General features: G+C 42.1%; 1 protein-coding gene across 8 annotated transcripts in view; it reads left to right on the top strand.

Annotated features, from left to right (window-relative positions):
- Nucleotides 1-26,463, top strand: part of MAP4K4 (mitogen-activated protein kinase kinase kinase kinase 4) — a 269,726-nt gene that overhangs the window by 185,258 nt on the left and 58,005 nt on the right. For all 8 annotated transcript variants that reach the window (XM_039911193.1, XM_029057433.2, XM_039911195.1 and 5 more), the window contains exons 4-12: nt 1,185-1,310; nt 3,283-3,393; nt 7,325-7,415; nt 12,505-12,635; nt 15,079-15,133; nt 17,152-17,230; nt 19,802-19,977; nt 20,483-20,555; nt 21,900-22,110. In XM_039911193.1, the coding sequence (XP_039767127.1) occupies nt 1,185-1,310; nt 3,283-3,393; nt 7,325-7,415; nt 12,505-12,635; nt 15,079-15,133; nt 17,152-17,230; nt 19,802-19,977; nt 20,483-20,555; nt 21,900-22,110 (1,053 nt within the window). The remainder of the gene's footprint in view (nt 1-1,184; nt 1,311-3,282; nt 3,394-7,324; nt 7,416-12,504; nt 12,636-15,078; nt 15,134-17,151; nt 17,231-19,801; nt 19,978-20,482; nt 20,556-21,899; nt 22,111-26,463) is intronic.

The raw sequence follows: 26,463 nt of genomic DNA, 5'->3' as shown, positions 1-26,463 counted from the left end.
AGGCGTTCCCAGACTGAGCTCCTCTTCCCCCTCTACTCCCTCTGCCATCCCCCCTTTACCTCTCCGCAGCTAAAGCCTCATTTTCCCCTTTTCCCTCTGCTCCTCCACCTCTCCCTTCCCATCCCCACAGCACTGTACTCGTCCGCTCAACTGTATATATTTTCGTTACCCTATTTATTTTGTTAATGAATTGTACATCGCCTTGATTCTATTTAGTTGCCATTGTTTTTACGAGATGTTCTTCCCCTTGACGCTGTTTAGTGCCATTGTTCTTGTCTGTCCGTCTCCCCCGATTAGACTGTAAGCCCGTCAAACGGCAGGGACTGTCTCTATCTGTTGCCGACTTGTTCATCCCAAGCGCTTAGTACAGTGCTCTGCACATAGTAAGCGCTCAATAAATACTATTGAATGAATGAATATAAGGAATCACAGTCTAAGTAGGAGGGGGAACAGGTTTGATAAATGGGGAAACTGAAGCTTAGTACTTTAAGTGATTTGCTCAAAGTCACATCCAGCAGGCAGGTGGCAGAGGTGGTGGGATTAAAACCCCAGTTGTCTGACTTCCAGACCCGTACTCTTCCCACTCTTTCCGTGCTGCTTATTTGTGGCAAATGCGAAGTACAACGAGTTCAAGGTTTCCCCTCCTCCATCCCCTCCCCTCTCCTTCCTACCCTGGTTTATTTCAAAATGCTTTTTGCTATGGAGTGGAGGGGAATTTGTTGGTACATTTTTTTAAAAGGTCCCAAGAGCACCATTCTCTTAGCAAAAGCCCATAGATCTAGTCTGGCTGCTTTTCTGGGTCTGTGGATTCTACTTCAAAATTCAGGTCTTAGGTCACTGAGCAGAGGCTTAATTTAGTGATACCCCCTTGTGATACCTAAATGAAGAACTGCTGTGCTGTATTGATGATTAAAAAAAGTGACTCCCCAGGGCTTGGAAAAGCCAGAAATTGTTAATGGGTGTGGGTGAGGAATTCCTTATTTCCAAATGGGAACACTTCCCAGCCAGATTTGAGCAGATTCATATGATTAAGGCTGTGTGCTTGTTTTCTGCTTGGTGTAAATTCTGGTTTCAGACAATGATGCCCAGATACTCCAAAAATTCTGGGCTCTAGGGTTCTCAGAGGTGTTCCTTGTATATCAAGAGTGATTTTGACGTACTTTTCTGTGTTCTTTCTTCTACAGGATGAAGAGGAAGAAATCAAACTGGAGATAAATATGCTAAAGAAATATTCACACCACAGAAACATTGCCACCTACTATGGTGCTTTTATTAAGAAGAGTCCTCCAGGGCATGATGACCAACTGTGGGTAAGTAGGTAGTGTGTGTGACCAAAGCTTTGAAATTGTCTCTTTATCTCATTCCCTTGTCCAACTTTCCCAGAAAAATCTGTCAAGGGGGACACATAATTGCTCTAAGTATTCAAGCCACCCAAAAACTTTTCTTTCTTTAGTGTAGGACTTCAGGTTCAATACCTGTTCTTCCTCCCCATTAGACTGTGAGCCCCATGACGGACAGGGACTATGCCCGACCTGGTTATCTTGTATCTACCCCAGTGCTTAGTACAGTGCTTGGCACATAGAACTTGCTTAACAAGTACTACAGTTACTTTCCTTCAAAACTGAAATCTGGCCTCTTGTAACACTCTCCCCTGTGGTTCTAACATGAAAACAAAAAGTAGTTCATGTGAGGAAAAAATTTGAATTTTCTTCAATCTGAAGGGATCGGTAAAGGCATACTGTGTTAGCCTAATACAGCATGCAAATTCTCTTTTTCTGTTAACTTCAAGGGCAGTCTAGGAAGCTAACTCTGGTCTCAAAAGTACAGTGATATAGTCCCAGGGAATGCAGCAGAGTTGCAAGAAAACTGGGGCTTTTTGAAGTAAATTAGCAATAGTATATATATCTTAGGGTTTCCTTGTTCTTGTCCATGTTATATTGTGAGCATTACATTTAAAAACCACATCGAGACATTTTAAAATTCTGAATAAAAGCAGGACAGTATATATGTAAAAAAAATTAATGGTACTTTAGTGTTATATGCCAAGAACTCTTCTAAGCAATGGGGTAGATACAAGTTAATCAGGTTGGACAAAGTCCCTGTCCCACATGGGGCTCTCAGTCTTAATCCCCATTTTGCAGATGAGATAACTGAGGCCCAGAGAAGTTAAGTGACTTGCCCAATGTCACATAGCAGATACATGGCGGAGTCAGACTATATTTTAGGTAATGAAGCATACTGAAGGAATAAAAACCAACCTCTAAAAATGGTTACTAAGGACAGGTATTGGAATTGCCACCTAAGGGCCTTCAGGTCTATCGTTCCACAAAAAAAAAAAAATTACAAAAAATCAGAATTTGAAGGCCTTTAAATGAGACCGGATTAGATAGCATTGAGAGTGGGGGAAACAGTTAAGTGTTTTTGCTGATTTAGAGTGTTCTTGAGAAAAGAATCAAAGATGTTGGGGGAGAATGCCCTTCCACACAGAAATCAGATGTAGAAATATACATAGAGACTCAGGTCTGATATTGAGAAGAGAGTGGGAGGGTGGGCAGGGCCCTAGGCTAAAGTGACAGTGTTCAGTGAGGAGTTAATCGTATTTATTGAGCACTTATTTTGTTCAGAGCACTGTACTAAGCACTTGGGAGAGTACAGTATAACAATATAACAGGCACATTCCCTGCCTACAATGAGTTTATAGCCTAGAGAGTAAAATCCAAATCTCACAGATCAAAGAGGGGAAGCAGCATGGTATAGTGGATGCACCACGAGCACAGGCCTGGAAGTCAGGAAGTCATGGGTTCTAATGCTGGCTCCACCACTTGTCTTTTGGGTGGCCTTGGACAAGTCACTTCACTTGTGGGCCTCAGTTACCTCATCTGCAAAATGGGCATTGAGACTGTGAGCCCCATGTGAGACGGACTGCGTCCAACCCAATTTGCTTATATCCACCCTGACGCTTAATACAGTGTCTGGCACATATTAAGTGCTTAACACATACCACAATCATGATTATTATTATTATTCTTAAATGGCAGTAGATTTTAGTAATTGATCAGTCAAGTCAAACTAACCATTGTAATCTGAAATCCTATCCAAATGTACGTGTGTCTCTTAGCAGTTTATAGTTCTTGGGTGGATTAACACTGGGTGGGGAATCTGGAACCCTCTTTGCGAGTGACTGCCAAAAGTTATAGTGGACCAGTCCAGAATGCTAGGTGTGCTGGATCTTGGTGAATTACATGGGTAGTGACTGGATTTTTTTATGCCTCCTCTCTGCAGCTTGTTATGGAGTTCTGCGGGGCAGGCTCTATTACGGACCTCGTAAAGAACACAAAAGGGAATACACTGAAAGAAGACTGGATTGCTTACATCTCCAGAGAAATCCTCAGGGTAAGGTTGGGAAGGGTCCCCAGTGTCCCCCAGATAGTTTCAGGTGTGAAATTGTAGCAATAATAGATATGCCACAAATGGACAACCCTGAGTACTGAAAGAAATCACATTAGAGTTGAAGAAGTTGTGTGATGGACATACCCCTAATTCCAGGTCTTATTCTTTCAGCCTCAACTGTGTGTGCCATCACTGTGACACTGAGTAGTGTGGGAAGGGCTAGTGAAATTTTGCAGGGTAATAAGAAAATTTTGTGGGCTGATTTATTTATTTTGGAATTGCTCCTCCGGCCTGCCAGTGTATGCTTTCTTGACTTGTAGCAGCAGTTTTATTGGTTAGAAAAAAAACAGACATGGGGCTAAAGCAGCCGTTTACAATAGTTTTCATGGGAACATGAGGTGGAAGATTGTAAATCACTGTTGTTAGAGCTGAAATGCTGGCTCTCAGTGTCAGTATGTGGACTTCAGGGACAACTGCAAAGTATGTTGCAATATTTACATGGAACAGTTATAAGTGCTTGACTCTATTTGCAGCCAAATGGAAGCTGGTCTATAATCTTAGATTGCATTTCCTACTAAATGTTTAGCATCACAGATTACTCCAGTTTTCAACAAGAGAACTGTCACCAGTAACTGAAGGGAAAAAAATTCCATAACTTCTGCAAGTAAAAAACACATTGCAAGTTGGATTGCCAGGAAGTTACCACCACTTAACAGTCACTGAAAAGACATCCTGCAAGGTGTCAGGAACCAATGGTTTCTTTGTGAAAAGATGTTTTTTCCATAAAAAAGAATTGTCTGCTTCTTTTTAATTCTTCAGTGTATTTACAGTGCACTTAAATGAATGAATGTCCTCCCTCTCACCAACCTAGTTCATTATTAGATTACTCCTCTGCAGAGTTCGTTCAATTAAAAGTCCCAAAAGCTAAAGTTTGGCCCTCACTGCAACTGCGTAACACTTTGAAGGGATATCAACTGTTATGAGGAATAGCTAGAATTACTTCAAGAATTCAATATTAATGCCTATAGAATGCTGCTGGTATAAAGGCCAAGAAAAATGAAGTACCAGTTAGAGATAAGGAATCTTAACTTTAGTGCTATTTAAAGCTCATTTAGTGTGGTCAGTTGCTTTTCTTTTGCATTGACAACTTGAATCACCTTTCCCTAAATCATTCCCAATTTATGAGGGGAAAAAACCTACTTAGAATCAGCTCTGTCCTAAATGAATAGTGTCACATACAGTCAAAAAGCACTAAGCCTCTTTTTCTAAATATGTGCATATATAAATAAATTTGCCTGGCCTTATATAAAATCAATTTTCCCATTCTGTAAATTACTTCACTCTTTCCCCACATTTTGGCAGCACAATATAGCATGAGAATGAGGTCAGTTTTTTAAGACACCTCCATCAGTGGTAAACCAATGGAGAAAAATGAAAAGTCTTTGTACCTAATAGAAATGTAATATATTATACTAACATTTTCAGTTATATTCAGTGCTGTTGTAAGTGTCCTCAGTCATTAGTGCCGTTGGTTTATATTATCTGCATTCTTACCGCACTTTGTTATTTGCATGGTTAAAAATGTACTCAGCATTGTTTCAGTAGTTTAAAGTATGGGGTAAGGCATTTAAAAGTGCCATTAAATAAGTTGGTCTACCCATGGCTTAGTTAGCACAGTACTTAGAGTGCCTGGTAAACAACTGCTTTTAAAAAGTACTAAACCAACTTTTAAAACATCCCTTAATTTATTTGAGGAAATACTGCTTTGGCCCATCCATCCAGGGTCCACATCCCAAACCCCAGGTTGGAGAAGGCACTTCTTTTCCCCAGGTTCCCCAGTGTTGAGGTTTGTCCCTGTATAAACCCAGGCTGGGATTCTCTGTGTAGAGGCCCAGGTTGTCTGGGAGAGAAATCTTGAGACTTTGCCTTTGTGCATTTCATTTGAATTAATTCTTCTTAAGACACTTCACACCACATTAGGGAAGACTGGAACTCATTGAGCCACACAGACTTCAAGCAAGGATTTGGGAGCTGTAGCTTTATCCTGGCTGGGGTCCCTTGGGTGCTCACATCCACATATGCTCCCGTGGTTGGACTAGGATAGGTGGTTGTGGGGACTGTCTACAGCAGGATTGTGAAAGATGTTGTGGAGAGTAAATAAGTTTTGGAGCAGTGCCTCATGGACTCTTGCCCACTGCTAGATTGGCCTAGCCCGGTGGAGGAACCTAATTAATCATTTTTGCAAGGTTAGAAGGGCCAAGAGCATAATCCATCATTGTTTCTCACCACCATAATGACAAGTTTCCTTCTTTCTTCAACCGTTATCTCCCATCTTTCTGTCTGTCCTCAGGGTGAGTCATTCCTTTTTCTAGTCCATATATTTTGTTCAAGCATGCCAATCTCTAGTGTAGCCCATTTTCCTCTTGAGAGCACTCTAAGCTTTTGCCTGGCTCTTGGAAGAGGCCTGCATTTTTGTGGGGCTTTCCTGGTGTACAGTGTTAAGTACATGAAGCTCACATGATATCTGTAGTTTATCTATGGGGAGAATTGACTTTAGTGTGGCTATTGCCTGCCCCACTTAAAAAATGTTTAATCTCAGATACCTAGTGTTTAATTTCTTTTCCTAACCTCTTTTAGCTATATGAACCTCAAAATGCAAGTCTTGGTTTCATATACAAACTGATGTAAACACTTCTCATCTCTAGGAAAAACAGCCTTTTAATGTATTTGATCCCCTTCTCATTCAGCTAGAAGGAAGATAGAATTTGTTTATTTATTAAGAGGCTGTTGAAAAGCATTCTGAAAAATGAAAATGTGCTGAGTCATGTGAAGTCCATTTGGAGTCCATTTGGTGTAGGTAAATCTGCTTGTTGCTGAGCGGACACACCATGCTAAAATATGAAATAATGCTTCACAGGGTAACTAGTAAATGATTGTTAAAGCAAAAGGATTGATAGCCAAAGAAAAAGGTGCTTTCTAGCACCTGATGGGGTTTAATCCTGCAACTAATTTTTTAATGACTAACTTGGACATCTTCAAGTTCCAGCATGAAGATGGACTACAACAACATTCTTGAGCGATGTTTTGGGTGTCAGTCCATAGGAAAAGACTCCTACCCTCCGTTAAATGCAACATATGTTTTTCTTTTCTTGCCATTCCCCCATAGGACATGCCTTTGGGCCCAAGTCCAGATGCAAGGTCAACCAAAGCACCACATGCCAGTCAATGGGTTTAGTTTCCCTGGGAAAGAGAGATGTTATATTTGAACAAGGGTGTTTTTGACAGCAGTGTTAGTTACTGCTTGGAAGGAGAGTGTTAGGTTAAGTGGTGGGGTTATCAGATTGCCAGTGGGTCCTCAAACTCCAACTCTCCCTTTGCTCTCACCCCCCCGCCTCTCCATTTAGTCCCTGATAGTCTTATTCAAATAAACACACAGGATCACCACAAAAGACTAGACATTTGTGTGGATTCAGTCAATCAGTCGTGTTTATCGAGGGTTTACTGTGTGCAAAGCTCTGTACTAAGCACTTGGGATAGTACAGTATAGCAGACTTAGTTGACAGACGTGTTCCCTGCCCGCAGTGAGCTGTGAAAGAGCTACGTGTCTTAAAAATGGTATTTTTATTACTACACTTTTTAATTGAGGAGTAGGGGGTGGAGGTGTGTAAAACCTCAAAAAGCGTAAAGTACAGATGCTTAAGTATGTGGGTGATGGTATCTCTGAAAACCTTTTCCTGTTAATCGGTGCCTGCATATGAGGCCTATTGCTAAAAAGAGGACTTTGCATCATACTGTAGACAGTTGGAATATGAAGCTTTTTAAGAGTTGGTTTCTGGGCTACACAAGCACCTTTAATAGATCCAATTGCTATTCCTTTGGGCTGTGATAGCTTGCAAAGAGTTTCAGCTTAGACGCTCTTCTCCTCCTCCAACAGGGATTGGCACATCTTCATGCTCATCATGTGATTCACCGGGACATCAAGGGACAGAACGTATTGCTGACAGAAAATGCGGAGGTGAAACTTGGTATGTAAGGAAAATGTGGACCTACTCCTAGCCACTTCTTATATTTAGGCAACTTTCTAATGTTCTGTCACCAGTTTTGTCCTGGGAAATGCTATGCATTCTTCTTTTTCTTGAATCCTGGTAGCAGCAGATGGTAGGAACAGGTACCATCTTACCTACCTAATGATCCTAATGATGAGAAGCAGTGTGGCTCAATGGAAAGAGCACGGGCTTGGGAGTCAGAGGTCATGGGTTCTAATCCCGGCTCCGCCACTTGTCAGCTGTGTGATTTTAGGCAAGTCACTTTACTTCTCTGTGCCTCAGTTACCTCATCTGTAAAATGGGGATCAAGACTGTGAGCCCCATATGGGAGAACCTGCACCTTGTATCCCCCCAGGGCTTAGAACAGTGCTTAGCACATAGTAAGCGCTTAACAAATGCCATCATTATTATTATTATCCTCAGAAAGTCCATTGGTTTATAGATGGCACCACTTGTGATTGGTCATCTCCCATCCCAACCGTCCCTCTTGTCAGCTGACCCAGCCTCGGTGTCAGGATCCAGTTTGTCAGCTCTAGAAGCGCTAGGCATCCCGAAGATTGGAGGCATCAGGGACGGGAAGGAAGAGGAGGTGATGGAGGCCCACTGGGCTGTGGTGACTGGTAGCTGGTGGTCATTTAACAGTACTTTTTTATGGTATTTGTTAAATGCTTACTATGTGCCAGGCACCATAGTAAGTGCCGGGGTAGATACAAGTTAATCAGTCTAGATTCAGTCCCTGTCCCACATAAAGTTCACAGTCTTAATCCTCATTTTACAGATGGAGGTAACTGAGGCACATAAAAGTTAAATGACTTACCCAAGGTCACACAGCAGAAAAGTGGTGGAGCCAGAGTTAGAACCCATGACTAACTCTGCTCTATCCACTAGGCCCTTGCTCTATCTACGAGGTCATGCTGCTTCTCTACTTGCTGGGGACTGGCACAAAGTGGTGCCCAGCTATTTAATTCACTGTTGGCAACTGGCATTTCAGAGTGTTCTTCTAGTGTTCCATCTAATGGGCTCTTGGGGAACCTTTGCCTCCTCTTCCTCTTAAATTAGAAATGAAGGTAATTAGAGTGGGCCCTATTCTTTATGCCATCACATGAACAATTAAAGTCTTTCCCAGTTCACATTGTCACTTTTTTAATGACAATAATAGTAAACATATTTGTTAAGCACTTACTATGTGCCAAATACTGTTCTAAGCGCTGGGGTAGATACAGGGTAATCAGGTTGTCCCGCATGGGGCTCACCCTTTTAATCCCCATTTTACAGATGAAGTAACTGAGGCACAGAGAAGTGAAGTAACTTGCCCGAGGTCACACAGCAGACAAGTGGCACGGCCAGAATTAGAACCCACTTCCCCTGACTCCCTAGCTCTTGCTTTTTCAACTGAGCCACGCTGCTTCTCTCTATAATTCACCAAACTACCCCAAACTAAATAGGCATATATTTTTACATGAAATCAGTCTCTGATGATCTCAGAACATCTTTTGGAGAGTGAGAATTCTTTCTTCCTTTTCTCCTTACTGCTTTTGACCAATTCATTCATTCATTCATATTTATTGAGTGCTTACTGTGTGCAGAGCACTGTACTAAGCACTTGGAAAGTACAATTTGGCAACAGAAAGAGACCGTCCCTATCCAACAACGGGCTCACAGTCTAGAAGGAAAGCTGTAGCTTGGGGACAGTGGCATTGAGTCACCCCTCGTGCTCCTCACACCTGCTAGATGTTGCCTTTCAGCAATGTCGGGGAAATCTCCTCAACACTAAGAAAGGGATCTGTTTGGTAGGAAAGAATAAAACTATAAAGGGCAAGGACTTCATAGGATTGCATTTTGTTCTTTCATTGAAACCCCCAATGGCACCAATCAGAGCATTCTACATAACACTTGAAGGGATACAGTAGAATTAGTATACATAATTTCTGCCCTCAAGGAGCTTACAATCTAGATATTAAAATAAACTACAGGTAGAACGAAGCAATGGAGTATAAGGAAATAAACATAGTGTTACTGGGGATGGTGGGAGCAGGTGGGTGAATGCCCAAGTGTTTAGGTGATGCAGAAGTGCTGCGGTAAGAATTAGTGGACAAAGGGTGTAGAGGTGAGAGATTAATCAGGGAAACCTTCCTGGAGAGGATGTGATTTCAACAGGACTATGAAGATGGGGAGAGCAGTGATCTGCCAGATGTGAACGGGGCTGGATTTCCAGAAAGAAGGGAAGGTTTGTGCTAGGGGTGAGTGGTAAGAGAGAGACGAGACCAAGGCACAGTGAGTAAGTTGCCTTGAGAGGAAGAAAACATGCAAATAGTGGGAGAAGAACGAGGACACGTAGAGGGGTCAGAACTCATCAAGAGTCCCTTAATGCTGAGTGTCAGGAGTTTCTGCTTAATGCGGAGAAAGATGGGCATCCATTGGAGGTTTTTGAGGAGTGTGGAAATGTGTGATGAATGATATTTTAGCGTAATGATTGGGGCAGCAGAGTTAAGTCTGAACTGGAGAAGGGAGAAAGATTGGAGAAAGAGAGGTCTAGAAGGAGGCTGATGAAGTAGTCAAACTGGGATATGATTAGTGCGTGGACCAGCAAGGGGGCAGATTAGATGAAGAGTAAGGGGAAGATTTTGAAGGTGTTGAGAAAACCAACAGGAGGGTTCTATGGGCTTCTTTCTAGATCTGTCTCAAAGCCCTTCCTGAGCCTACTCAGAGAGAAGCAGCATAGTGTAGTAGATAGAATGCAGGCCTGAGAGTCAGAGGCCATGGGTTCTAATACCAGCTCTGCCACTTGTCTGCTGTGTGACCTTGGGCAATTCCCTTTACTTCTTGTGCCTCAGTTACCTCATCTGAAAAATGGGGTTTGAGACTGTGAGCACCACAAAGGACAGGGATCGTGTCCAACCCAATTTGCTTGTATCCACCCCAGGACTTAGTACAGTGCCTGGCACATAATGAGTGCTTAACAGATACCATTATTATCATTGTTTTCTTGCACATTTTCCTATGGAAATGAAGACCATATACTTACCATTTGTTGTATGAAGAAGGGTTTCCTTTAGTTTGTTTTGAACCTGCCACCATCAATTGTCCATTAGAAGTTACAATTCGCTAGAGTATAAAATCCTTTATGACCAGATCCACATCTTAGAGTTAGTGATTAGTATGGTGCTTTTTATACTGTAGGCACTCAATGAATATTGTTACCGATTAATTCTACCACCACCTTACTTTCCAAGACTTCTTTTCAATTTTTGGTTTAGATTCTGCAAGTCCTATGCCATGTTTGTTAGGCAAATAAGGGGCAAGGAACCCATTCAGGCTAATCAGTCAGGAGTCTAACCAGTCAGGAGTTTTAGAGAACCCCCTTCCCCTCCCCACAGCACTTGTGTATATTTGTGTATATTATTACTCTATTTTATTAATGATGTGTATATATCTGTGATTCTATTTATCTATTTTGATGGTATTGATGCCTGACTACTTGTTTTGTTTTGCTGTCTCTCTCCTCCTTTTAGACTGTGAGCCCGTTGTTGGGCAGGGATTGTCTCTATCTGTTGCTGAATTGTACATTCCAAGTGTTTAGTACAGTGCTGCGCCACAGTAAGCGCTCAATAAATACGATTGAGTGAATGAATGAATGAACTGTCTTGTATCTACCCCTAGCACATAGTATAGAGTTTGGCACTTTAGTAAGCACTTAACAAATACGACAATAATAATAATTATTGTTATTATTCCACTACTTTCCTTCGTGCTGATGACCTGTATCAGGTTATGTTAGATTGGCATTGGTCTTGTCTCTTAACATTGCTTCCCACAGGATTGTACCTCAGCCATTAGATACCTAGACGTGCTTTAAGAATAAAAGGGAATCCCAGAAAGTTAAAAAATGGCAATTAAGATGGCATAACCATACATTAGAAAAACAGAGAGATTTTTAGATTCCCGTGGATTTTAGCCTTCTCTGTATTCCCGTGAGGTGGACACTTTATCATTTTCTTCATTTTTTTTCTTTTCTAATTGATTTATTCTGACATTTCTTACGTGCCTTTTGTTGCAAAGCAATGTACTAAGTGCTGGAGAAAGGTATTAGGATATTGATGTAGGCATTCTCCCTTGCCTGGGTGCTAACAGTGCTAACAGTGTTAAGGTGTGGGTGTGGGGATGGGTTGGGGGGGAGGGGGAGAACAGGGACAGATAGACTGTGACAGAAATAACAGAACAAATCCAGTGAATTTAGTAATGATAACAAGCAAAGTAGCAGTGCATGACTGCTAAGAAGTAGTCCTTGGGCTCCTCTTCACTCCAGACCAGTCTCAGCCTTCCAAATTCATTCAGTCAGTCGTATTTATTGATAGCTTACTGTGTGGCACATTGTACTAAGCACTTGGGACAGTACAACACAACAATAAACAGATACATTCCTTGCCATTCTGGAGTGTCACATGGGATCAATCAATTTGTGGTATTTATTGAGCACATAGTATGTGCAGAGCACTGAACTAAGTGCTTGGGAGACTACAGTGCAAGAGTTGGTAAACATGTCCCCTGCCCGCAGGGGCTATACACTGTAAGCTCGTAATGGGCAGGGAACGTGGAACGCATCTGCTAATTCTGTTGTAGTGAACTGCGCCAAACACTTAGTATGGTGGCTAGGCACTTAGTATGGTGGCTAGTGCACATAGTAAGCTCTCAGTAAATACCATTGATTGGTTGATTGAATGATCTTACAGTCTAGAGGGCGAGTCAGACATTAATGTAAAGAAATAAATCACAGAAATGTACCCAAGTGCTGTGGGGCTGAGGGAGGAGTGAATAAAGGGTGCAAATCAAGGGTGATGCAGAAGGGAGTGGGAAAAGAGGAAATGAGGGTTTACTCAGGGGTGACCTCTTTAAGGAGATGCGTTTCAAAAAGATTTTGAAGGTGGGGAGAGTGATCGTCTGACCAATGTGAAGAGGAAGCTCAGTTACAGGACAAGCTGTCTTCTTGTTAGTGCTCAGCAGAAAGGGGAGTCGGAGGCGTTGCCAATACAGGCCCTGAGTTTTTACTCTTCTTCTTTCCCTCCTATAGTGGATTTTGGGGTTAGTGCTCAGCTGGATCGGACAGTTGGAAGAAGAAACACATTCATTGGAACGCCGTACTGGATGGCCCCGGAGGTCATTGCCTGCGATGAGAATCCAGACGCGACCTATGACTACAGAGTAAGAGAGCAGAGGTTACTTAGGGGCAGCCACTCTATTTGCTTTATTTTATATCTGAGTCTAGATCTTTCTTGGCTGGGGAAAAAGTATCTAACGTGGTGCTGGGCAGTGGATTTCCGCTTGGTAAAAATGACCCTGAAGGAAGTTGCCATGGTTTCCATGGTAGCCCTTTGGCATGGTTGTGTGACCCAAATATATTTTTAAGGGTTTTTATACAGTAGTAATAATCGTGGCATTTGTTAAGCCTTTACTATGCATCGAGCACTGTACTAAGCGCTGGGGTAGGTACAAGATAATCAGGCCCACGTGAGGCTCACAGTCTTAAGTAGGAGGGAGAACAGATATTGAATCCCCATTTTGCAGATGAATCACTAAGCACTTTTGCCCAAAGTCGCTAAGCACACAAGTGACAGATCTGGTTTAATGATGGCATTTGTTAAGCGTTTACTGTGTGCACAACACTGTTCTAAGCGCTGGGGTGATACAAGGCCATCAGGTTGTTCCACGTAAGGCTCACAGTCTTAATCCCCATTTTAGAGATGAAGTAACTGAGGCCCAGAGAAGTGAAGTGACTTGCCCAAAGTCACACAGCTGGCAAGTGGTGAAGTTGGGATTAGAACCCATGACCTCCGACTCCCAAGCCCAGGCTCTTTCCACTGAGCCATGCTGCTTCTCAAGCTGGTTCTGGGTTTTAGAACCCAGGACTCCTGACTTGTAGCCCTATGCTTTTCCCACTAGGCCACCCTAAAGAGATGTGTTCCTTACATTCAGGTACTTCTCCCATAGGTACATCTCAGTGGAAGGCAAATCAGAAATCCAAAAGCTTTATCACAAGTTGGGGAAGGAGTTTATTGCCCAGGACTTGCTTGGGAGTGAGCAGGGAATGTCACTGTTAATTGTATTGTACTTTCCCAAGTGCTTAATACAGTACTCTGTGCACAATAAGTGCTTAATAAATTCGATTTAATGAGTAAGTGCTTTTAATATGAAATTCTTGTGTTGTTTCCATAGCTTCAGTTATGTAGGTTTTTTAATATATTGAAGCTGTTGTGGTGACCTCTAGAGACGGAAATTGAGTAATGCGTTTACTGTCCTGGTGTAGTCACTACCTTTCAAGCCCTCATTTGTTTGCTGCAAGAAATAGGAGAGTTCTGTTGCAGTGGAACAGAGATGGCTTTGCTTTGATCTATTTGTATTAATTCTTTGATGCTTACAACTCACCCTTGCATTTCAAATCGTGCTTTAGAAGCTTCCAGGAGGCAGTGTGGTACAAGGTTTACCAAAAAAAATTCTGAATTTCACTTTCCACACCTTTCAAATGGTATGAAAATAATCACTACTAATTAATATTAGAAATAATCACTACTGATTAATATTAGCACAGTACTTTGAATTGTGCTGTTATTGCTATAGACATTACAGAGTTTTGTTTTGAAATCACTAAGTGTATCTTGAAAATTCTACTTACGGGGCTTTTTATTAAAGGGCTCTTGCCATGTGTTGGGTGGGGGAAATTTTAAAATGGGCAGATGCATTTAGTTATAAAAAATCTAATATAAAATGAATTTGAAAGAATGTGCTAGAAAACTTTTCCTTGAGAGTGTGTGTTAGCATTGAGATACAACCTAAGAAATATGTCAAAGATGAGTTTTGATCTTTGCTTTCATTGATTCATCCTGAAAGGCTTTTCACCTGGAGAGAGAGGGCAGAGAGCACTAGAGCCAGTGTGAGTTGGGAAAATTGACACATCTGTCTTGAATATTGCTTGAAGAATATTTATGTGTATGTGCCTTTGGGCTTTGGGATCAGTTGGTTTGGTTATAGCTGAGGAGTTTTCTCTGAATACCCCTCATTATTTGAAAAAGAAAAAAAAAACTTTTTTTTCTTTTAAATAACATCCTTCCCCTCACTCCTGGGGGCTTATCATCTTGCCTTAGATCTGAATTAAGCTCATTTTCTCAGGATTAATATTTGAAAACATCCCATACTCTCATCATTTTTGAGAACCTATTTACATCTTTAATGTTCTCAGTAGGGTAATCCCAGTAAGAAATAAGACTAAAGGCAAAAAGATTTTCTGTTTGTGGATGATAAATTAGGGTCATATCATATTAATGACAAGATTTACATTTAAGGAGACTAAAAAGTAACACGCACACATAATAGTCCATCTCTCATTTCTGTACCTCTACTCTTTTTGGCAGGACAGTAAAGAGTTCAGATTGAATGATACCGGCACAATGAGTATTTGCAGGCTTGGCTTGATTCTCTCATCTCTTCTCTTTTGTCAATAATATCATCTTGATGCCTTTAAAATGAATGGTGCCCTGTTGGAAACTGTTTATCTAATGTTATTCTTTTCACATTTATGAAATTTGTGGTGTCTGAACATCCAGTTAAGTCCAGCTCTGTATATCCTAACTCCCTTTGCTTTCCTTTGTAGAGCGATCTGTGGTCTTGTGGCATTACAGCTATTGAGATGGCTGAAGGTGCTCCCCGTAAGTCATTTTCTTCTGTTTTAATCAGTCCCTCCGCCCCTACCCCTGGATCTGATTTAAAACCGAAAATGTGACTTTTTGGCGAAGACTCTATGTCCAGCCCTGGTGATTCACAAATTGCAGCTGTGTTGACTGTGGCAGATAACTACAGTGGAAGTGGTCAGAATTCCAGTTTTGCTTGGGATTTGGCAAGAGTTTCATTTAGAAATTTGGTTATGATACTAAAGTGATATTGAAGCATTGTAGAGCAAATTCAAATAGCTGTTGGAAAATATTTTGTCAGGAGCAACCTTGTAAAACTTTACATGAAATTTTAGAAGGGAGCTCAGAAAGATGTGGCTATGTAATTCCAAGGGAGTTTCTTCAAGCACAAGAAAGCACCTCTTATTAAAAAGTGCATATATTCTCCAGCTTCTGTGAATGTACTTGCCTCTCCATTTGGTGTAATGAAATGGCAGCAACATGAAATTGACAGTTTGTAGGAAAGGAGATGAAGGGAGGACAAAGAAGAAAGAAGCAAATCCAGCCCCTCCCACCTTGTCAGAAAGAGAAAAAGGTCCCGAGCTCATTTTTTATCTGTAAAAGCAATACAAATAAGAGACTTTGGAATGGGGAAAAAATCATATGAAGTCTGTGCTGAAAACTCAGTGACCCCAAGAAATATGTTCTTTAAATAGAGAAGCAGCATGGATCAGTGGAAAGAGCCCAGGCTTGGGAGTCAGAGGTCATGGGTTTTAATCCCGGCTCCGCCGCTTGCCAGCTGTGTGACTTTGGGCAAGTCACTTAACTTCTCTGTGCCTCAGTTACCTCATCTGTAAAATGGGGATTGAAACTGTGAGCCCCACGTGGGACAACCTGATCACCTTGTATCCCCCAGCCCTTAGAACAGTGCTTTGCACATAGTAAGCGCTTAACCAATACCACCATTTTTTTAAATAACTGTGCCCTTGAACAAGACGCTTCATTCGTAGACTCCTATTTAGCCACAAAATGGGATGGTAGTCTCTGCCCCCATCTACGTCCTAGCATAGAGGAAAGAGTGAATACCCTATATGAGATGAGAGACTACACTATCCTGTTTGTGAAAACATACTGAGCTTTTCAAAGGAAAAGTGTCACATCCCTTGACTACAGCCTGTTGTCTGATAGCAAATGGCATTTTGACATTGTAACACACATGCTCTGTCAGGGCAGTGTCAAAAAGAGGCAGTACGCACACATACAACTGTTTCTTCTCACATTGCATCATGTTTTAACCAGAAGATGCATGTTGGAAGGACTTTCCCTACTTCTGCAGTACCATTCTGTCATGTAAAGAAAATTCACATAGTGGGAGAACTTGAGTATAACATTAATTCAGAATAATAATGAAAGAATGTACATGCAGCTTGTGCAAGAATGACTATGGAATTGCTTGTGCCTCTATCCACAACTTGAGGTCCTAGTTGGGCCCAGTTGAAGTTGAAGCAAATTATAATTATTGATCCCTAAGCAGAGTGTCACCCCAAGTATTTCATATCTGCCCAATGTTTAGTCTACTGAAGGGCCATCTTACTATACCTACTTTCAGACTTTGATTTTTGTTTTCTCAAAATCTGTACCAAGCTTTTTTTAAAAGCATTCCTTGGAATTGTATAATTCATAGTGACTAATTTTACTCTTCATTTTACTATTGTACTGTTGTTTACAGTATGGAGCAGGTTTGGAATCAGTTATACTAATTCATGCCTCTGGGTTTCACATGAAGAAGGCAGATTTGTTGTTGACCTATTGTCCACCAGATAAGCTTTGTGGACCAGGGAAACCTCCATGTGTTATGTTAAGACTGGTCTCTAAAAAGAAACTTATTAGAGCAAAGGAACCATAGGCTTTGGGGTAATCCATGGTCGTAGGGTCATTTGGTCAGAAAACATCTGCTCACTGGAGCAAGTTTGACAACCATTTTAAAAATACAATTTGCCTTGTTCACCCTCTCAAATAGAATAAATGCTTCATTTGTGCTTTATATATTTCCCCAGCTCTCTGTGATATGCATCCCATGCGGGCATTGTTTCTGATTCCCAGAAATCCTCCACCGCGGCTTAAGTCCAAGAAATGGTAAGCGGGGAATATTTGTATTGCTTCTAAAGTAACTTTATTGGTTTCCTTTTTAGCAAAAATACTCTTTTAAATTTCCACAACTTTTTTTATATAATTTTCTGAAGCTTTTGACTCATTTACCCAAAATGTCCAAATGAGAGGGGCATTGGTATTTTTTTAAAAGAAGATTGTTTACCCCAGAGAGAGACTCTCTGAATCATGCCTCAGTGAAAAATGAGATTTCTGTCTACAGAAGAATATCGTATTATGATGCAAATCATGCCACATCTTGGAGTCTAAACTTACGAGTCGCTGCTAAGTGTGGTATATATTTTTAAAGATCTTATTCAATGAACCAGGCCAGAACCATTGATTTTATTTTCAGTATTCATTTGCTAGGAGTTATTAAAATTAATGAACGATTTCACTGTAATCATTATAAATGATTGAAATTGAACATGGTTTTCTTGCTACTTAAGAACACATTACCAGTAGAGCTCCTGTTTTCAGGCACCATGTGTGCCATAGATAGAGCTGTTGTAGATATAGATCTGTCCATGTTCCAGTAGAACGGTGATGTGGATAATTGTGTAGTTGGTGCGAACACTCGGAATGGCTTCAAGCCCTTGCACGTTGTGCCCACGTAAAGACTAAGACTCCATTCTTCTTTCTGCTTCTTGTACTGAAGCCCTTGCTGTGAGGTAGATATGAATCTTGGTCATTGCTTCTCTCTACCACTGCTAGACCTGGGTTCATCCTCTTTCACTAAGCCAGAAGTTAATCTGTTTAGCCGCAGAGAAGTCAGGAGTTAGGAGGCTATGAGTTTGGACCCAAGGGGATTCATCTCTAGTGAAACCCTGGCCCGTCCTGGACCTGTCCTGGGTGGAAGCATGGCCTAGTGGAACACGGGTTCAGGTCCCAGCTCTGCTGCTGACTTACTTTGTGATATTGGGCAAATCACTGAGTTCACAGTTCCTTAGTTTCTACATCTGTAAAATGGGTAATGACACCTATTGTACCTACCTTTAGATTGTGAGCTCTTTGAGATTCGGGGATTGGGTCTGATCTGATTGTATTACATCTAACCCAGTATTTACCATAGAGCTTAACAGGAGTAAGCACTTAATGATTACCATAACAACCAATATTCTAGCTAGTTGTTGCCTGGCAAGAGGCATGTAAAGCCTGGTGAGGGTATCATAAGGAGTCTAATGAGCGATGTGGGGAGGAGGGTCAAACTGGGGATCTGAGAGATGGGAGAGGTCAAGCTCTGGGTAATAGCTGTGGTATTTGTTAAGCACTTACTGTATACCAGGCACTGTACTAAGCTAAGCATGTGGATACATGCACATTGGGTTGGACACAGTCCCTGTCCTAAATGGGGTTCACCAGCTCACTCCCCATTTTACAGATGAGTTAACTGAGGCACAGATAAGTGAAGTGACTTTCCCAAGGCCACACAGCAGACTAGTGGTGGAGCTGGGATTAGAACCCACGACCTCCTGACTTCTGATAGGCCCATGTTCTATCTACTACAGCATGCTGCTTCTCTAACAAATAGAAGTGCAGCACTGATTTGAGGAGATATGGAGCAGTATTGTAGGGCTTCTAGTTCATTAGTATGTCATGATCTATAAATTCCCATCTTTTGGCACAGACAGTGGCAGCCCATATGTAACCAGTTTAGAGCTGTTCATTTTGTTAATTATTCATTCAATAGTATTTATTGAGCGCTTACTATGTGCAGAGCTCTGTAGTAAGTGCTTGGAATGTACAATTCAGCAACAGAGAGAGAGTCTTTGCCCATTGATGGGCTCACAGTCTAAACGGGGAAGACAGCAAAACAGAACAGAACAAAAACAAGACAATATCATCAAGAGAAATAGAATCAAGGGGAGCTTACTATGTGCACAGCACAATGCTAAGCACTAGGACAGATGCAAGATCATCAGATCAGACACATCTCCAGGCTCCTAATCTGAGAGGTAGGGAGAGGAGTTATGTGCATTTTACGGATGGGGAAATTGAAGCCTCAAAAGGTTAAGTGATATGCAGGTAATGATAGTTGAAGTGCTAGATAGTGGTTGGTAGTGGTAGACAGGTGAGCCCATGAGCCTGTATCCAACCCCATTTGCTTGTATCCACCCCAGAGCTTAGTACAGTGCCTGGTACACAGTGCTTAACAAATACCACAACTATGACCCAGAGCTTGACCTTTACCACTGTCTACCAATAGATAGTGGTAAGTGATTAGAACCCAGTCTTTTTCAGTTCTGTGTTCTTTCTACTAAGCCTATATTCCTAGACCTCTGTTTCCCTTTTATATACTTGAAACTCAAGTAATCCCTCTTAGTTTCAGTGTTTTTCTCCCATTAGAGAGAAAAATGTTAGCCTTCCTAGTAGTTGCTTCCCGAGAGTGTGGCTAGTGTGTCTGATCCTTTTACACTTTGCTTTGAAAATCTTCGAGGAGATGGAGACAGTTCCTTAGTATTGTGGGAGAGGTTTTTGTTGATGTGGTGGGAATTGTCTGATTTTTCTCCCTTCCCTTTCTTTCTCCCTTCCCTTTCTTTCTTTCTTTTCCTCTCTTAGGTCCAAGAAGTTTTTTAGCTTTATAGAGGGCTGTCTTGTGAAGAACTACATGCAGAGGCCCTCCACAGAACAGCTTTTAAAACATCCCTTTATTCGGGACCAGCCAAATGAGAGGCAAGTCAGAATCCAGCTTAAGGACCATATAGATCGGACCCGTAAGAAGAGAGGAGAGAAAGGTATTAAATTTGGATTTTAATGTTTCCTTTGTAGCTCATTTCCAGACTTCCTGTCTCTTGGGCTGGCTGTTGGCCACCTGAGGCTAGTACTCTGTCACCCACCATTATAGCTCCCAGTTGACCCGGGTCAGATTATGTCACTGGTTGAGTTGATGCTGGTCTGACCACCTAGTTCAGGAGCAGGGATATGTCAGGGAGGTACCCTGGGACGGTTACCTAGTTTGTCCTCAGCATGCCATGAGTCGGGCAAAAGTCCTGGCTCTGAGGCTTTGATCCCTTATTCCCATGTTCTGTCACATTTCCCAGGGCTGGCTTCCTCATTGGCCACCTGGATTCATGAAAATACCCACCCATACTATGGGTATTGTTTTAATGCATTTGTTAGTCTAGACCTAAATATATCCCCATGTTGGAGTGACTGCATCAAATGGAATGCAATATTTTGCCAAGAATATTATTTTAAACACAATTTTTATTGCACTGAAATATTTGTCTCTCTCATTAGACGAAACGGAGTACGAATATAGCGGAAGTGAAGAAGAAGAGGAGGAAGTGCCTGAACAAGAGGGGGAGCCAAGGTACTAGGCAAATCAGTTGATACCGTCATGGTAGAAAGAAAGTGAACATCTGGAACAGGAATTCTAAATGCATTGTTAAACGTGGGGTCATGTACTTGTGAGTGCTGTGATGGAATCTTAATTGGACCCCTGAGAGTTTTGAAACTTTGTATCTATCCTGTACCCCTTGAGGCTTTATCCCTCCAACTCCCCAGGGCCCAGACCTTTTTTAAATAAGATTAATCTGTAAATAAACCGACACATCTGTCTACCTGTCTGTCACTTAAAAATGTTCAGATTGGTTTAGAAACAGCTTACAGGGGTGATTAGCCTGGAGGGTTAGGAACTTATGCAGTGGTAAGTGAGTGGGGGGGATGGAGGAAGGACAGTCTTCGGGATAATCATAAAGGAGCCTGGGAGGCAGAAAAGGCAGGAGACCTCAAAATGGTTAGGAGAGAACAGCCTGAAGGAGCCAGGCCTTGGGGAAAAAGTCTGGTTGTGGAGGGAGTGAGGCAGTGGCAGGGGTAAAATCAGGGAAATCTCAGGTGCACACTATTTAGCTATCTAGCGATCTGTCTTTTTAGAGATTGTCCAACTGTATTTCTGTGAGAGTGAATATGGGAGGTTTGGAGAGCCATAGTCTTTAGTCCCCTCCCTCCACGCAATCATTCAGTATTTTTTCAGAACTTCATTTCTCTCCCCGAATTTTTCCAAGAACCACTGCCTGGGCTGCATTTGAGGTACTGGCCACTCACACTCCCTCTGCCTAGATGGATGAATCTAGGTGTGCTGGAGCATCTTGGATTTCCCAGCACTAGTCTAAGATAATCGATGAACCCAGGGTTTAATGCCACCAGGGGGCTGGGAATGAGCCTACTGGGTCCATTAGGCAGCAACTTTTTATTACATTTAGTTCCACACACTCCAAATTTTAGAAGCCTCGGGGAAGGTTTCAATCAAATCTTGTTCCATTGCCTAACAACCTTGTGCCTCAGTTTCCTGTAAAATGGAAATTCCATGCCTGTTCCCCTTCCCTGCTTAGACTCTGAGCCCCATATGGGACATAGACTGTGTCCAACCTGATTAATTTGTATCCACCTCAGTGCTCAGAACAGTGGTTGACACAGTAAGTGCTTAACACATACCATAGTAATATTAAAATAATACAAACCAACTTCCCTGGGAGCAGCTTTGATGAAAAGTGCAACGGTGTTCATTGGGATTAGAATCATGACATTTTTGTGTTCTCTTTCAAAGCGTTACATGTAGACTCTTACCCCCAACTGCTCGTTAATTTACCCCCTGCTCATGGGGATGGTGATTAAGCCATGTGACATTCTCTTGTGCTTTTGCTTCTTTCTACAGTTCTATTGTTAACGTGCCTGGTGAATCCACACTCCGCCGGGATTTCCTGAGACTCCAGCAGGAAAACAAGGAGCGCTCGGAGGCCCTTCGGAGGCAACAGCTGCTGCAGGAACAGCAGCTCCGAGAGCAGGAGGAGTACAAGAGGCAGTTGCTGGCAGAGAGGCAGAAACGCATAGAGCAGCAGAAAGAGCAGAGACGGCGGCTAGAAGAGGTAGCTATAGAACCCAGCTAAGATGGGGCCCCACCCCAGGCCAATATCGTGGAAGAATGTACCCCTTCTTTCTCTCCTCCACGTTTATCTCACAGAACCAAGCTTTTTCTCTTGCCTTTCACCAGGTTTAGCTATTGAAATATTGCATGTGAAAAACATTTTCGGTTTGTTACGACTAATCCTGCCTCGCAGGCAGGTTCAAAATAATCTTCAGGCCCTCAGTCATTTTTGTGACATATCTTCACCAGGCCACTACCTACTTGACCAACCAGAGAGATTATCCCTCTATTGTTAAGGGAGCATCAAGAGCCTCCAGAAATGCAGTACAAAGTGACCAAGTGTCAGATGCTTTGGTTTTATTTATAAACAAAAGCAAAGCCGCTTTTCCAACAGCGTGCTTCCTTTTAGGCTTCTGCATTTTCTGTTAGTTGAAAAGCCTTTGGACCAGTGTTTTATTTCATGACCTGTTTAGACTCAGGTTTGCACTTGAGAAACGTAATCTTTCAAGGGTTACTCCAACCTCTTTACAAGGTTGAGATGTACATTTGCTTGGCATTATGCCCTGCTTCTTTACTCTCTGGTAGCATGGCTGAATTCTCCAATAGCCTGAGGATGTCTGCTGAAGGAGCAATGACATTTAATGGTTAGTATGCATACTTCACAACCTACTCATCCCCACCATTATTCCCGCTGCCAAGTTAAAGTTTTTATTTAATTTTATTTTTATGATATTTAAGTGCTTACAATGGGTCAAATATTGTTGTAAGCGGTGAGGTAGATACAAGTTAATTAGATCGGACATAGTCTGTATCCCTCATGGGGCTCACAGTCTAGGGAGGAGAACAGGAGAACTGAGACACAGAAATTCACTGACTTGCTCAAGGTCACATAGCAAGCATGAGGAAGCAGCGTGGCCTAGTGGATAGAACACAGACCTGAGAGTCAGGAGGACCTGATATCTAATCCCGTCTCTGCCACTTGTCTGCTGTGTGAGACAAATCACTTAATTTCTATGTCTCAGTTACTTCATCTGTAAAATGGAGATTAAGACTGTGAGCCCCATATGTAACATGTACTGTGGTCAACCTGATTACCTTATATCTACCTCAGCACTTAGAACAGTGCCTGGCACATATTAGGCACTGAACAAGTACCAGAAAAAACAAAACAAAAAGGCATTTTGGCAGATCTGGGATTAGAACCCAGGTCCTACAACTCCCAGGCCTGTACTTTTTCCACTAGGCCATGCTGCTTCCAATGCTGCTTTTACTTCTTGTTTACATTGTGGGCACATGGCTGTCCAGTGTTTGCATGTCAGCCCTCCTTATGACTTTTGTTTTTCACCCAAACTTTCCACCCCTTCCTCTTTTTTTAACCACCTTGGGTGGATCTTACAAAATCTTTTTCAGCTGTGTTTTCTCATTTGCAAAAGCAATTTGGAATTTCTACTGGAAAATTTTCTCTCTCCCGTCTTTCTTGTAAGGCTGCCCCTGATTTTGGAACATATGCTCAGGAATGCAGCTTAAATCAGATAGGAAACCCCAGGGGTCCTTTCCTTAGGCTATTAAGGGGCAGTGCCCTTGTCGAGGCAGGGCTCTGAACTGTGAAAATGTTGCCTTTTCTTTCTTGGCCCCCACTTAAAAAAATGCATTTCTTGTTGAAATGTTAGGTATTGGGTGGTGGTGGTGGGGAGGCAGCCTTGGCTGAGCCATGCATTTTGCAAGAGCATTCTGGGCAGTCTTTTGTGCCCTAGGGTTATACAGCCATGAGCTCATTAGCTTTCAATGGAGGCCTTATCAAAGTAGTCCCCTATAATATTCCATTAGCCATGTGTCACTGAGCACGTGAGGAAATTGAAGCCTCAAGAGAGGAACGGATCAACTGGTTTTGCTCAACAAGTCAGCAGCCCTGACTGTTTTGGGCTCTGCGTCTTGGCATTCCCAGTCCGGTGTTTAGGGTACTGTGTGCTTGTGTTACTACTCCGTGAAGTAGTAACCCATTGAGCATCAGGTCACTGCATCTCATGGATCAAAAATCGAGGTGTATTGCACCAAACTCCATTTCATTTGTGAGGCGGCTTTAGGTTTGAATTAAGAAAGGGAGGAGAATGTGTGATCACAAGCCACAGGGCACTTAGCAGATGGCAGTGGCAGAAGGACATTTAAAGGAACCTTGTAAGGATTGTCCTTATTGACATTCATGATTAGTATGGTATTAATTGTTTATATATCAATCAAATACTCTGCCAAGCGCTAGGGTAGATACAGATAAACAGTGTGGCTCAGTGGAAAGAGCACGGGCTTTGGAATCAGAGGTCATGGGTTCGAATCCCGGCTCGGCCACTTGTCAGCTGTGTGACTTTGGACAAGTCACTTCACTTTTTGGTGCCTCAGTTCCCTCATCTGTAAAATGGGGATTAAGACTGTGAGCACCACGTGGGACAACCTCATTCCCCTGTGTCTACCCCAGCGCTTAGAACAGTGCTCAGCATATAGTAAGCGCTTAACAAATACCAACATTATTATAAACAGATCAGAAACAGTTCCTGCCCCATACAGGACTCACAGCATATAAGGTAGGGAGAGCAGATATCTTATCCCCATTTTATAAGTGAGAAAACAGAGGCCCAGACCTTACCTAAGGTCACAAAACGGTCCAGTGGCACATCTGGGCCGAGAATCCACCCCACCTGATGTTCAATCCCATGCTGCATCCACTAGCCCGTGCTGCTTCCTCATAATAAAAATTGTAGGATTTGTTAAATGCTTACTCTGTGTCAAGCACTGTACTAAGAACTGGGGTAGATACAAGATAGTCAAGTCAAACACAGTCCCTCTCCCAAAAGAAGCTCAGAGTCTAAGAAGGAGGGGAAACCAGTATTTCAGCTCATTTTACTGTCGAGGAAACTTGGTGAAGAGAGGTTACATGATTAGATCCCATGTCCACTGACTACCAGGGCCATACTCTTACCATTAGGCCACACTGCTTCTCTATTTTTTGGGGATTCTATAGGTCAGTCAATTGCAGGAAATAATTAGTTTCTCTGCTTGTGTTTGAGGGAACTTGTTTGTTGGGTTAAGATTTGTTTAAGGAGTTTCTAAGTCAGCTAAAAAATAGTTTAAGCCCAAATCTTTCAAGCAGAGACATTTTTCTTTTCCTTCTTCCCTTCTCTTATAGGCAGTGGGTTAGAGCACATAGTACATCACAGGGGAAGACATACAAGCAGTTATTGGAGCGTTTGAGAGGATATATGAAGAATAATTGTTTTTTACTTGAAATGTTTCTGAAATATTTATAAAAGGATACCCCATCAACTCTTAAATTAGCTTTATATAATTTTAGCTCTAAGTAATGCATGACTACATTTTTGAAAGAAAAGAGATTAGAAACAATAGAGAAGATCATTCTCCTGTTTGTTTTGAAATCTAACTGTGAGGTTTAGGGGCTTAAATGTTCAAAATAAATTGGGCCAAGTGTGTATAAATTATGGATTTTTGCACTTTCTGGCGGGGCAGTGATTAAACTCTTTCCCTCCTCAAAGACTCTTTAGTAATTGTTATATGAAAATTGGGAGGTGAATCCCCTTTTCTTCACCCTTTCAGCACTTTAAAAAAAATCTGTATTCATCAGTGCACAAGTACATTTCCTCCATAGCACAGATCCATGCACAGAGAGGACTATTCAGATGAACCTCAGAGGTTGCTGTTTGCCTCTGTATACTCCCCTTTCCCACCCCAACATGCTTCAGCCTTCCTGCTTCTGCCACCTGAATGGCAGCCAGCTAGGTTTCTGAGGCATTTGTGGCAGCAGCAGTGAGCCTGGTTTGGAGCAGCAGGAGCAGGGAAGACGAGAAATGGTAACTTGTACAAACCTTGGTTAGACTGATAAACTTGTAGGCAGAAATAGGGTCTTTTTCTGTAGCACTTCCGTGTGCTTAGTATCGTGGTTCTCAAACAGTCAGTACTACTAATTGGATTGGTTTGCCATTGTGGCCGCTACTACCATGTCTGCTGGATGGATAATCTGCTGTAAGGCTTTTATGGGCTGAATACTAGGTAGGCAGGGCAAAATACACCAGGGAGGAGGTGGTCAAGATGGTAGCTGCATTGGCTGCTGCTTCTCCGCTTCGGTGCTGCTGCTTTACACAAAAGTAAGGATTTCTATTTCTCTCTTGGGTATGGGTTAGGTAAGGGTGTGTGTGTTACTTTTGATCTTTCTTTTTCCATTTGACCCTTCTACTAGAAATCCTACTCCCCATCTCACCTTGAACTCCAGAAAATATCTTCGATTTTGGCATGGTTCAAGTCTGACCTGACCTGAAAATTAACAATTTTCAATGTCTCTGAGGGGGTC

The sequence above is a fragment of the Ornithorhynchus anatinus genome, chromosome 2 (genome assembly GCF_004115215.2).
Source record: "Ornithorhynchus anatinus isolate Pmale09 chromosome 2, mOrnAna1.pri.v4, whole genome shotgun sequence".
Classification (NCBI taxonomy): domain Eukaryota; kingdom Metazoa; phylum Chordata; class Mammalia; order Monotremata; family Ornithorhynchidae; genus Ornithorhynchus; species Ornithorhynchus anatinus.
The sequence above is the reverse complement of the archived record's forward strand: the minus strand, read 5'-3'. Positions and strand labels throughout refer to the sequence as shown.